This window comes from Phyllopteryx taeniolatus, chromosome 5 (genome assembly GCF_024500385.1).
Source record: "Phyllopteryx taeniolatus isolate TA_2022b chromosome 5, UOR_Ptae_1.2, whole genome shotgun sequence".
Taxonomy (NCBI): Eukaryota; Metazoa; Chordata; class Actinopteri; order Syngnathiformes; family Syngnathidae; genus Phyllopteryx; species Phyllopteryx taeniolatus.
The window spans coordinates 922,572-935,350 of record NC_084506.1 but is presented as its reverse complement, the minus strand read 5'-3'; the positions used below and the strand labels follow the sequence as shown (position 1 = coordinate 935,350).

Sequence of the window (12,779 nt, the reverse complement as noted above, 5' to 3'; positions counted from 1 at the left end):
CAGTTCTAAATACAGGATAAGCTGCTGTAAACAAACTCGCAGCTGCCAATTACAGTCAAAATGTGTGTGCCATTCTGAAAGACTGCTACCCAGAAAGACTGATTTGTGTCATTGAACACTAATGCAGTTATTGTACGAGGGGCAGTCAAAAAGTAATGAGCCCAATTTAATATAACCTTTTAATACTTGAATTATTGTTTTAATGTTCGTTTCTGAAATGTTCAGTTTGCAGTTTAAATAAATAAAAACTTTTTTGAAGGTTTCTTTTGTTTTGTTTAAGCCTGTCTTCTAGTTCAGCCATTTTAAAATTATGATGGAATTTCTTGCTTCGGAAGGAGAACCACCAATAAACATTTTACATTTGAAACAGGTTTCAAGGTTGTAAAATTTGTATAGGGAAGTTGGAATAGGCTACAGTACGATCAAAAGGTGGGTGTCCAGTATCAAAGACGAAGAACAGGAGCCTGCTTTGAGTGACCTCTGTAACAAGCAAAGGGGCGGCAGACAATCTTCAGCGGTTAATCCTGGGAATAGTGCTAGCCTCGAGGCACTGATCAGAGAAGACCGTAGTCGCCATAGATGACATCACCAACATCTGTCATCATTTATGACTTAACCATAACCCCGTACACATTTTCAACCTTTTGAATATGTTTAGTGGTGGTTCCCCTTCTAAATGAAGAAATTAAATCACAGCACGCTGCTTCTGACAGGCATCCAACAATGACCTAATTTCCAAAATGGCTGACAGAAAGAGGAAAGGCTTAAAGTCCCCCCAAAAATATCTTGTAAATGACACACCACAAGGAAGAGTATGTTAACAAGCTGGATAAATTTGAATGGATAATAATAATAATTAAAAAAATAAATCACAAAGTATGTGAAATCAGCCTTGAAAATGGTCACGAATTGAGTTGTTCTTTCAGCTTTAAGACACTGTGGGCATGTCGCTGAACGCTCTGAAAACACTGGCTCCCCTGAATTTTTAGCTGTCTTTGCACATTTTCAGCATTCGTCTTCATACATATTCAATGTATTTAGAAACAAAACAATTTTGGAGAGACTTAAAACTTTGTTATAAAAATTCATTGTGGTTTAATTTCTTTTCCAGAATAGTAAAACTTGGGTGTTTTCTCTTCCTCATCCAATGTGCTACATACAGGTGGGAAAAGCACACTACATCACAGCCAAAACCTTTTCTCTGATTTTGTCGAGAAGTTTACAGACCTAAAGCTAGACAAAAATGTAAACCTGTTCATTGCATTCCAACATGGAATTCAGAGGAAACTGAGGCAATGGTTACTGAATGATCACAGCCCCCAAAGCAGATGCACACTAAACCTGAAACAGATATGCCATTTGCTGGAACCTTGCATATTTTCAATTCATTGGAACATCCATCCATCCATCCATCCATTTTCTGAGCCGCTTCTCCTCAGTAGGGTCGCGGGCGTGCTGGAGCCTATCCCAGCTGTCATCGGGCAGGAGGCGGGGTACACCCTGAACCGGTTGCCAGCCAATCGCAGGGCACATAGGAACAAACAACCATTCGCACTCACAGTCAGGCATACGGGCAATTTAGAGTCTCCAATTCATGCATGTTTTTGGGATGTGGGAGGAAATCGGAGTGCCCGGAGAAAACCCACGCAGGCACGGGGAGAACATGCAAACTCCTCATTGGAACATATTACAGAAAAAACTTTATTATTAAGGATTCACCGTTATTTCCAATTGTGGCCAACCTTTACATCGAAGGGAACATCGAACGGGCTGAACGTCTTTAAGGGAACACTCCCAAGTCATGGATACAGATTATGTGGATGACAGATGGGTTAAAATCAGAAGCCAAGAAGTACAAGCTTTCACCGAGTGCAATTACTCCGTGGATGAAGACAAAGTTCACACGTGGGGATGTCAAAGACAATAAGCTGCCTTTTTGTACTGTGATGTCCATATTGGACATGACAGGGGCCTCCAGAAAAGTCACACACCCACACTGACCAATACTAACTTTTTTCCAGTCCTATCTAGCCTATACACATGAACTGATGTAGCCTGCTTGCATGAGAGGCGAAACGTCGTCAAAGACAACCAGAACAGTCCGGTTGCGATTGATTCATGCCCAGAGAATGCAATGACCTGTATGAATGAGAATATTCACAGGAAGTCAGTACAACAAATTAATCACTTACTAGGAAACTTGTATACCTTTAGACCAAGGGGTCACCAACCTTTTTGAAACTGAAAGCTACTTCTCTGGTACTGATTAATGCAAAGGGCTACCAGTGTGATACAATCCTGAGCTAACATATTTGCTCGTTTTGATGATGACCTTGGGGATGACTTGGTTTCCATGGGCACCATGTTGGTGAACCATGCTTTAGGCCATTGCAAAAAAAAAAAAGGCAACTGTGCTCTTTATCAAAATAGTTTATTTAGGCTTTTGTCACAAAAGCAAGACATACTTTGTCTCTAATGTCCCATTTGCAACCTCTCCATCAACTACAAATATGACACAAATAAAACATTGGTTTACAACTTTTGAGAAGAGCTATGAAGAAAAAATGTTTTTTTTGTTGTTAAAAAGACATCTCACCACTGCTGCCATCATTTTCTTAAGCCCCTGATGACATGCTGTTATGGTACAAGGTGTGACAGCGTGTCAAAACAAAACACCAGACATACCTTTGGTTTAAGGTGGGCCTGCGAGCAGCGTCGTCACTTTCAAAGGAACTTGCAACAAATTGTAATTTTTTATTAATCTTTTTTTTTTTTTTTTACAAACAATTGGAAAGCCAATTCAGTGCCCTTCTACACTGAACCTACACTTCATACAGAGAACAAAAGAAAACAAAAAAGCTCTGACAAACCAAAGGGGCCAGACAACAGCAAGACCAGATTATATAGAATTCTGCTAGTCATCAGGCCCACAAATAATTGATCTTTTTTTCACTCAAAGATCAGAGGGAAACCTTTAATTGGTAGACAAAGTAGACTATCCCAGCATGCCTGTGTTCTCTCCTGTTTCTCAACTACTAGCAGAAAGAGGGCATATGGAAGTGAAAGATGCTCTAAAACGAAACTGTTGTGGAGGCCACTTGTTCACTTACACAATGTACACAAGAACCATACAGCATTTGTACATGTCCACTGGAGGCAGAAGAGTAAAGCGGAATTCACCCGACCTCCGAGCTGCCTGGGCTCTCCGTGCTATTCAGTCGTGTGGACTGACGGCCAGGTAATAAGAGTGGGGAACGCACTCTTGCTTATTTGCCGGGGATCTTTGCTCTTTTCCGAGCAATGGCATCTTCAACGGCCTTTAGTTGTTTGAGCAGCTCCTCACGACGAGACAGTGTATTGCTGGGTTTACTGGACGCAGCAGCTGGAGGAGGTGCAGGACCAGCGATCTTGCCAGACTGGACTCCAGGGCCCTTTCCAGATGATTTTGGAGGTGGAGACAGAGGACGTTTTCTAAAAAACATGAGAAGAAATGATGACATTTTTCATTATAGCATTGTTTGACTCACCCATCTGGAGATTTAAATGTCAAATTGTGTAGTTCGTTTCGTTTTTTGGTTCTGATATATGACCATAAAGGGATTAATTCATCATTTAAGTGCTGTATGTGGCATGCGAGAAAAAGAAAACATCACTACAAACAATCATGCTTGAATTGTTCTTTTATTTTCAGCCCACTACACAGTACTGTTATGCTTGGGTACTGAATATGCCCAAATTAAAATTATGGGCCTCAAGATTTTATGCATGGGAGATCTGAGTAACAAATTCTGTGTAATTTGAAGTAAAAATGCATATCTGCTAACAGCAGGTCTGAGTTGCCTTAGCCGTGATATCATGCTACCCTATTTACAACCCAGTACTGTAATGCCCCTTTATGCCTATTTTTTGTTTTCATTCTTCTTATTCTCATGTTGTGTCAAATTTGAGTACCTAAACAACCAATGCAAATGCAATGAATTGTGAAAAACTGTATAGTTTTACCTTGCTACCCATCTTTGGAAGGAACAACAGATATATATTCTTAATGGTCCATTGCGTGTTTTTCTTAAAAATACTCTCGTGTAAAACAGCAACAATATATTTTCTCTATTAAAAGTAGAGCAGCACGATAAATTGTTTGAGCATCATCACAATTTACGTGTGCGCAATAGTCACATCACAGGGTCCGCTGCGGTGTTTGTGTACTGTAATGTAATATACAATTAATATTAAAATTAACCACCAGACGGACCCGTTTAAAAATGCTAATAAGATTAGCACCCATGTAACAGTGAATTATAAAACTTCAAACAACGCACGGCAGAGCCTAATAACTATGAAAGAGGACGCAGGAAACAATATACACCTGCTGCATTTCCTATTTCGCTCTCCAGAATTAAACTAGGATGGCAGGGACGCCGTAGCTGTGCAAGTGCATGAGGTGTGTTCAGGGACACTGTGTAAATGTGTTCCTTGATTCTTTTCTAACACATTACATAATTGTGAAAATAGATTACTAAGACAATTATCCGTATCAGAATGCCTTAGTTAAAAAACTTTATGTCCACACCGTGATATTATCGAATTTATTTTGTTTTGTAATATGAGACGAAATATTTAGTTAATATAGTCAGCCAGGGCTGGTGTGAATGAATCCGTTGTCCTTTCACCATTCTTCTTGTTTTACTGTGTTCTGTGTTTTTGTTTGCACATTAAGGACTACAGTCCTGTTTTTGTTCTAAATCCTCATAAAATCAAGCAACATGTTTTTCCTCATGTTTTTGAGATTGTAGGGTAAAAACTCCCGCTGAATGGGTGGCAACAATGGGGAAACGAAATGCCAGTATTTTGAGGGTAATGGCCCGTCAAGCAACAAAGTATTTATTTAAAAAAATAAAAAAGTGTTTTCCAATATCGTGCAGCCCTAAGTAAAAGTCTGTGCACCAATTTATTTAAGAACAATTACATCACAAAAACCCAATTTCTGATTTTAATTTATTTTTTCCCCTTGATAAAATGACAAATCAAGTTTTGACATGATTTTTTTTTTCCCTTTCTGGGATTTGCTTAATTTTTCCAGGTAAAAAAACACTTATATTGTGCAACAAAATCTAACATTGGAGTGAACGTTTGACAGTTTTACTAACCTGTCTCCCTGGGGGGGTATTGGCCGGGGTCCTTGGCCTCTGGGTCGATCCATTCGAGGGGAGAGCATGGGTCGGCCTGGTAGTCTCCTATCACGAGCTGAAAGAGGTTGATGAGACCATTAGCAGTGATTCTGGGATTTTTTTGTGCCACGCGTTGTTATAGGGGGGAAAAAAAAAATTTGTATCAACTCTACAACTACTGCGAAATCACACTAAACCCACTGCCTCATTCAGTGTGTGGTATTTGTCCCTTCCATATGACATTTCTAGTCTGCCTTTACACAGGGTCCAAAATTAACACTTGCCAGGGACCAAATGCGGCTAAATCTATCGGCCACACGGTGAGTGCATGTTTGTAAACAATAAAATTGTGAATGTTTGTTTATTCATGTTTTTTAGTCTTCATTTTGGTGCATTTCTCCTTTGTTCCTCTGCTGTCTGCACATATATGTACGGTGCGCACAGACACAAACAGACGCATTATGTAAACAGATGCACACATGCCAGACAGGCTAATTAAGTCGCAGGAAGGTGGAGATTTTTAGAAGGTGGTGAGTGACCATGGGGACGCCCTTACCTGCCGGATGGTGGCCTATGCCGACCTGCCGCATAGGACCGAGGCGGTGGCAAACGAAGCGAATGGGCATTCATTGTGCACAAACAGCTCCCGCGATCAAACTCTTGCAGGATGAAAGTCTGAACTAGGCATTGAAGGACACGATAGCTAGCCGATGCTGTGATATGGACCAATAAGAGCCAATGTTTCCATATTTAAATTGCGGAAGATGGGCGATCTGATCAGGTAGTATGATCCCACTGAGGCTGTAATGCTATGGCACAAGGACTTTATCAGGAGCAAGAGCCAGACTTGATGGACTGTGTGAAAGCCAGTGGCTGACGCCACCCTAAAAGATTTGGTTGTTTAAAAAAAACAAAACGTTTTTAACCCCCCAAAATTCTTGAACGAGGATAAACTACGAGAAAGTGTTTTCGGGGGTTGGTCTTCCCCTCCCCTCAAAAAACAAAACAAAAACATTTAAAAATGGAAAAGAAAAAAATTTAACATTATTGGGTTGTGAACCAAAGTCATGTCATTAGCCTCTATATTGATCAGTTATTAATTAAATGCTAGCTCTTTGTGAAATTGTATATTTTATAAAACTGTACTATAGAAATAATGTGTAGAATGACTTATTTCGGCCAGTAAAAAAGAGGCAGACATTTTTATACTTGCCAACTTTCTGGTGATTCAAAAAGTTGATTTCGGACACTGCCTTTACCCTTTAAAGTACTGTACCACGAGAAGTGGCACCCGAAAGGAAGGGTCCAATGATGTGGCATAACTCAGATCAGTTAATTTGGTCTTAAAAAAAACAACAATACCATGCCTAACTGCTTGTTGTGAAATGTGTATTAGGATGTTTCTCACCTCTGTCAGGAGACATGGCCATTCTCTTGCTGAGGGGGGAACCAGGCCGATCTTTGTCAGTGGGGAGGTACCGCTTTCTATTGCCCTTATCACCCTGCTGCTGGAAAAAAACAATGTGTAAAAATAAATAAATACAAATACAGTGGTCCCTTGTTTCTTGACCAAGCGCTTAACTCAATTTACTCTTATACGAGGGGCAGTCAAAAAGTAATGAGCCCAATTTAATCTGACTATTAGATTTTTTTTCCAAAACATTTCATGGTTTGTAGTTTAAATACTTGTTTGATGGTTTATTTTAAAAATAAGTTTTGTTTTGGCCGGTCCTCTTCCTGTCAGCCATTTTGGAAATGATGCCATTGTTGGATGCCCATCAAAATCAGAGCGCTGTGATTTACTTTATTACTTTAGATGGGGAATCACCACCAAACATTTATTATAAAAGGTTGCAAAATGTGTATGGGGTTAAGGTTATGCAATGAATGATGATACGTGAGGATGTCATCGATGGTGACGCTACGATCTTCTCTTATCAGTGCCTCGACCCAAGCACTATTCCCAAGTTTAACTGCTGAAGATGGTCTGTCGCTCCTTTGCTTGTCACGGAGGTCATTCAAAGCAAGCTCTTATTCTTTCCCTTTGATCCTGGATGCCGACCTTGTGACTGTAGCCCATTGCAGCTTCCGTTCCCTTTCCAAAGCAAGAAATTCAATGACAGTTCTCTGCTTCTGACAGGCATCTAACAATGACCTAATTTCCAAAATGGATTTTCGGGAAAAAAACACAAACAAGAACTAATTATTAGTAAGTTAAATTAAATTGGGCGCATTAATTTTTGACTGGCCCTGCTATTAAATACATTTTCCCCAATTGAAATGCCATTAATCAATTCCAGCCCCCGAAAAAACACTACAATTTTTTGTTGTATTTAAACAAGAAGATTTTTCAATTGTAAAATATGTTCCTTGGCTCCATAAAGGTTGGAAATCACTGCTCGAGTCAGATCGTGTTTTCTAATCAGTCAGGTCAAACCAACATTACATGACAGAAATAATGTGTGCCAACTTACTCTAATTAAAGTATTTTATTTTTAATTACTTCACCCACACCGAAACTTTAGAACATGATTCGACAGAACGGCGGCATGTTTACGTCCAACCGTTCGGGATACCACTAGCTGGCTCGACTACATAACGTTTTGTTGCCTGCTTGTGAGCCGTATCGTATTAAAAGTACGTGAACATACCTCAAACAAGCCTTAAACGAACGTCCTCACCTGTCCTGAGCACCGGTGACCACCAACACACGTTTTTCCCCATTTTGTCCTTATAATACAGTCGGCTCGCTCCACTCTTGTTGTCGTCGCCACGGTAACGAGTGAATCCGGTCGCATTTGAGTTGACAAGATAAAGCCCAATGATCGTAAAAAACGGGATGCGGTGGTATTTTATTGAAGTAGTCTGAGCAAAGTTGTCTTGTCGTGTCGTCGGGCATTACGTGTTGTCTGTGCACACCGCCGACGTATTTTATATTATTTTTTTCAAATAACTTCATTGGCCGTCAGATATTTACAATACTATGTCAAAAGACATGCGACAAGGCTAAAAATATACTAGCCTTTGGATTCAAATATACTGTGCACGATGGCGACGCGGAGTAAAAGACTTTTGCAGAGACGATCAATGATGTCATTGATTGGATCGGCGAATTCTGACAAAGCTGATCAACCGATCAGCATAAAATGCTAAATATTGGCTGATACCGATCAGCCCGATAAAATCGGTGTAAAGTTTAATTAATAGTGTATTAAGTCAGATTAATCACAATTTATTTTCACTACACACAGGGCTCGAGAGTGCGACCAACTTGATCGCCTTTGCAACCTTTTTTTCCAGCATGTGCGATTACAAAAAGTGCATGTTTTAATGGTTGAAAGTCACCTTTTCTTTCCACTGCACTCTCATCCTGCACGCTCACCGAGAAAGAGAGAGCACAGTCTCGATCGATTCCTTTAAGTTCCATTTGAGTTAAAAGCGCCCCGATGCCATACGATTGGATGCTTCTTTCGCACTATTATCCACAGCATACATGCACACCCATATATACGCGTCACAGACAGCCCAGTACGCCGTTGTGTCGCCCAGTGGCCACCACGTACCTATATTGATGGTGGCCCGCTACTTATTCATTTTAAATCACAAGTGTGAGCTGTCAACTCATCTGGACTACTGGTGAGCAAGCTACAAAGCCCGGACCTACCTTCTAAAGTCCAGTAAGCCGGTAAACTCCTCCCGCCGCAAGTCACTTACAGCTTTACTTTTTGCACATTTATCTTTGCTGCTACTTTTGTCTGAGGAATAAAACCAAAAGTTGTTTCCTTGAGTGACATCACGTAAGATCATCTCAAAATTACGTGTGTGTGTGTGCATGGGGCCTTCCTGCTACTTCACAGATTGCCTGCTTAAATTGCCTCTCGTTTTCATTTCACTTGTTCTAACAATCAGAGTCATGTGCAAAGGTTTTAATAACTGTCTTATGACTACCTACCTGTTGACCCTCCCAACCCTGTTTATAGCGTAAAGATAAATGCAAAGTAAAAAAGCCAAGATTAAAAGTGGATTGTATCAGAAAACAAACTTTTATTAAATTAAAGTGCGACAATTGCAGTAGTAATGATTTATTCATGTTCTGTTTGGGACTATGATTTTAAATTGCTTTGTTTTGCAAGTAAATTTGCAAAATAGCTTGAATTAACTAACGGTACTTTTATATGGTGGTGCTATACTTAATCCAATTTTTAAAAATTTATTTATGTCAATCATATTGTGGTAATGCTAAAAATTAAGTGGTTTTCCCAAGGGGAAAAGGGTTACAAGCCCTCACTTAGAAAAGTTGCCTTCTGGCCCCTCTGAGTTGAACAAATCAAATAAAAGTAAAGCCTTTGTCATTTGTTTAAATTGACCCGTTTTGTTTGCCACTGCTTGTCGCAGAGAAAGTTCTTGGTCACAGTACGTTTTGCAAATATCATGCCACTGCTTGTCACAGACAAACTTCTTATTCACAGTACAATATTTTGCAAATATCATATCTCAAGTAGACAACGCCGATCTGATCGGCCTGATCGATATCGGTCGATAATTAGCATTTTATGCTGATCGGCTTTCGTGTCATAATTCGCCAATCCGAGCAATGACGTCATTGATTGGCTGCGCAAAAGACATTTAATCCACGTCGCCGTCGTGTACATCATGTTCGAATCCAAAAGCTACTGTATTTTCCACACTATACGGCGCACTTAAAAGCCTTTAATTTTCAACAAAATAATCCATGGTGCGCCTTTTAACCCAGTGCGCCTTATGTGCGCACTGAGTTCCAAAATCTGTAAAAATGTTGTGCAAATTTGGTAAGCGCTCCGCTTGATTGACTGTCGGACAATTTCCCGCCGGCATTGGGACGTAATACGTACATTACGTGCGCTGGCAGCAATAAACCAATTAGAGAACATTACGTAAAGCTACGTACAGCCTGTACCCTTGAAGGCAATAACAATAGCACAAGACATGAAGATCGAACACTTTCCTGGGTGCGTTCGTTTTATGAAAAGGCACCATCTCGCCATCCGCGCAAGGACTACCGTGGCGCAGCAAATGCCAGCGAACTCCAACCACTGGACATTGGTGTAAACAGGGCGTTCAAAGTGAAGTTGCGAGCGGCGTGGAAGCGATTGATGAGAGACAGCGAACACACCTTTACTAAGACTGGGAGGCAGCGCCGGGCGAGTTACGCCACCATATGTGAATGTATTGTGGATGCCTGGGCTAAGGTATCTGTTTTGACTGTTGCCCGAGCTTTCGCGAAAGCCGGCATCATTGCTGAACAGCCACCCGGCAACGAGACTGACTCTGACAATGACGAGAGGGAACCCGGCATGTTTGATGGCGAAATTGCCCAGCTGTTCAATTCAGATACAGAATATGAGGACTTTGATGGATTTGTGACAAAAGATTGATCAAAAAGTAATGTGAGTGTATTTTTAAATACATAGTAGAATAAAGTTCAACCAAACTCACTGTTTTGCTTCCGTTACCTTGTGTTAACATGCACCGAATAATACGTTGCGCCTTACGTATTTTACAACTGGAAATTCTCACGGCACACCAAAAAACAAAAATTTCACAAAAAGTGGATACATTAATTACTGAATGTACTTCCTGCCATCTAATAGAAGACCGTTCATTTTCTGTCTGTCACTATGCCTCAATTGGCATAAATAGATGGAAAATTAATTATTTATCCATTCATCCATTTTCTTTACCGCTTATCCTCACTAGGGTCGCGGCTGCTGGAGCCTATCCCAGCTATCTTCGGGCAGGAGACGGGGTACACCCTGAACCGGTCGCCAGCCAATTACATTATTTATTGTAAATATAATATTTTGAGCAATTAAGTACACAAGTATATACAGTAAATGAACAAGTCATTTAAATAGACACATTGCTCCATCTTGTGATTGGATCGGTGATCGGTTATCGTTTTTTTTAAACTTGCTGATCGGTGATCGGTCCCAAAAATCCTGATCGTGTAAAGCTTAATCTCGAGTCACTGTCAATCTTTACTTCATATGAAACTATGGTATGGCATGGTCATGCTGTACGAACTCAAAAAAGGGTGCGACCAAATGAAAAAGTTGGTCGCACCAGCTACGAGTAAAAGTTAGTGTAGAGCCCTGACACACTCTCCTTTAACCGCGGCTGGATATCTGAAATGCGGCACAGGTTGCTATAAGGTCAGTGATCAGGTCAATGCTTATGTCAGTGCAAAGTGAGGTGACGCCGACTGGCGTGGTTGGTACAAATGTGGTACTGTGTGTGGTGTATTTGACACCTGTGATTAATCTAAATTCAAGTGTGATTAATCTAATAAAAAAAAAAATCATCAATTGACAGCCCTAGTCCTTCTGTTTTACAAATGTGTGGCCTGGAGTGTGATGTCAAGAGCCTAGGGTCAGTCAGGTTGGGGAGTGTGAGCTGCCTACTCCATAATTCTTGCGAGTATTTTTATTTTATATTTGTGTTTGACTGCTTGCCCTGTTCAATAAATGGCTGAAAGCGCATAGGAGACTGCATCGCTCCATTTTTTCCACTTGCTCAAGTAGCGGCGTATCTGAAGATGCTTGAGCTCGAAAAACTCCCATGCTGGGGCACTCATAAGTCATGGTACTACTGTATATGGAGATGAACGTAAAATCATCCAAAAACAATTACCTTGTTGAGAAGGGTGAGTTTGATGTCTTTATGGGAACTGGAACCTCCATAGTTTCCTGGTGGGGGCATATTTCCAGCAGGATGGTGTGCAGAGTGACCCCCTCTGCTTCCAGGGACTGGTCTAGGCATGGGGTTACCTCCTCTGGGTGGGCCACCGGATGGATTCATCTTCCTGCGATCCTCCCTTAAGGTTTCGTCTTTCTTCACCAGCCTCTCTATGATAACGAACCACATGAGTGAAAGTTCTGTACAGGCACATTCTGCATCGAATTTTCCATTGTCATCACAACGCGTTACAAACACACTGACCTCTGTTCTTGTCTCTGTTCTGTGGCGGTCGGTCCCTAGGGGGGACTGCCCGCTCTTTCCGGGGGTGGCCTGGCGTAGGTGAGCGAGTGCTGGCCGAGGAAACGGGGCTCGCCAGGTCAGCATACATGTCATCAGAGTCTGCACTCCGCACGGAACTGCTGCTCGATGAACCCGATGATACTGATGATACACTGCTCACACTCAAAGACCTGTGGTAGGAAAAAGTCGGTTATCTAAGAGTTCCTAACTCTCACATGCGATTGCTTCAGTTATGTGGAAAGGACAAGCATTCGCACACTGCGCAACACGCCCGCATGTTGACACAAGCACGTGTGCATTTTTACTTGACAGAAGACACTGTCTTTGTAGGCACAAACATAACGGCATTTCCTTTAACACACAATATAAATCATAATCGTACCTGGATTTCCTGAGAGGTTTCCCAAGAACAAACATGTGGAAACAAGAGAGATTACTAAATTAATGTTTGGTGGTATTTACAAACAAAGACAGTAAGAGTGCTTCTAGTTTCGGTACACAAACTCAAAAAGCTGAATCATTCATTCTACACTTGTATGACAGCGTAAGAATGTTTAAACCTTGCCTAAAAATATTCTTGCAAATAAAGTTTGT

General features: G+C 41.0%; 1 protein-coding gene across 4 annotated transcripts in view; it reads right to left on the bottom strand.

Moving 5' to 3' along the window:
* Positions 1-2,412: 2,412 nt before the first annotated feature.
* zc3h18 (zinc finger CCCH-type containing 18) overlaps positions 2,413-12,779 on the bottom strand; it is a 75,159-nt gene continuing 64,792 nt past the window's right edge. For 3 of the 4 annotated variants that reach the window (XM_061772796.1, XM_061772792.1, XM_061772793.1), the window contains 6 exons: positions 12,568-12,576; positions 12,147-12,355; positions 11,838-12,052; positions 6,577-6,676; positions 5,148-5,244; positions 2,413-3,471 (listed from right to left, as the gene is read on the bottom strand). In XM_061772796.1, coding sequence (XP_061628780.1) covers positions 3,267-3,471; positions 5,148-5,244; positions 6,577-6,676; positions 11,838-12,052; positions 12,147-12,355; positions 12,568-12,576 — 835 coding nt within the window. In that variant the 3' untranslated portion in view covers positions 2,413-3,266. The remainder of the gene's footprint in view (positions 3,472-5,147; positions 5,245-6,576; positions 6,677-11,837; positions 12,053-12,146; positions 12,356-12,567; positions 12,577-12,779) is intronic. The other variant, XM_061772794.1, reaches the window with a different exon arrangement.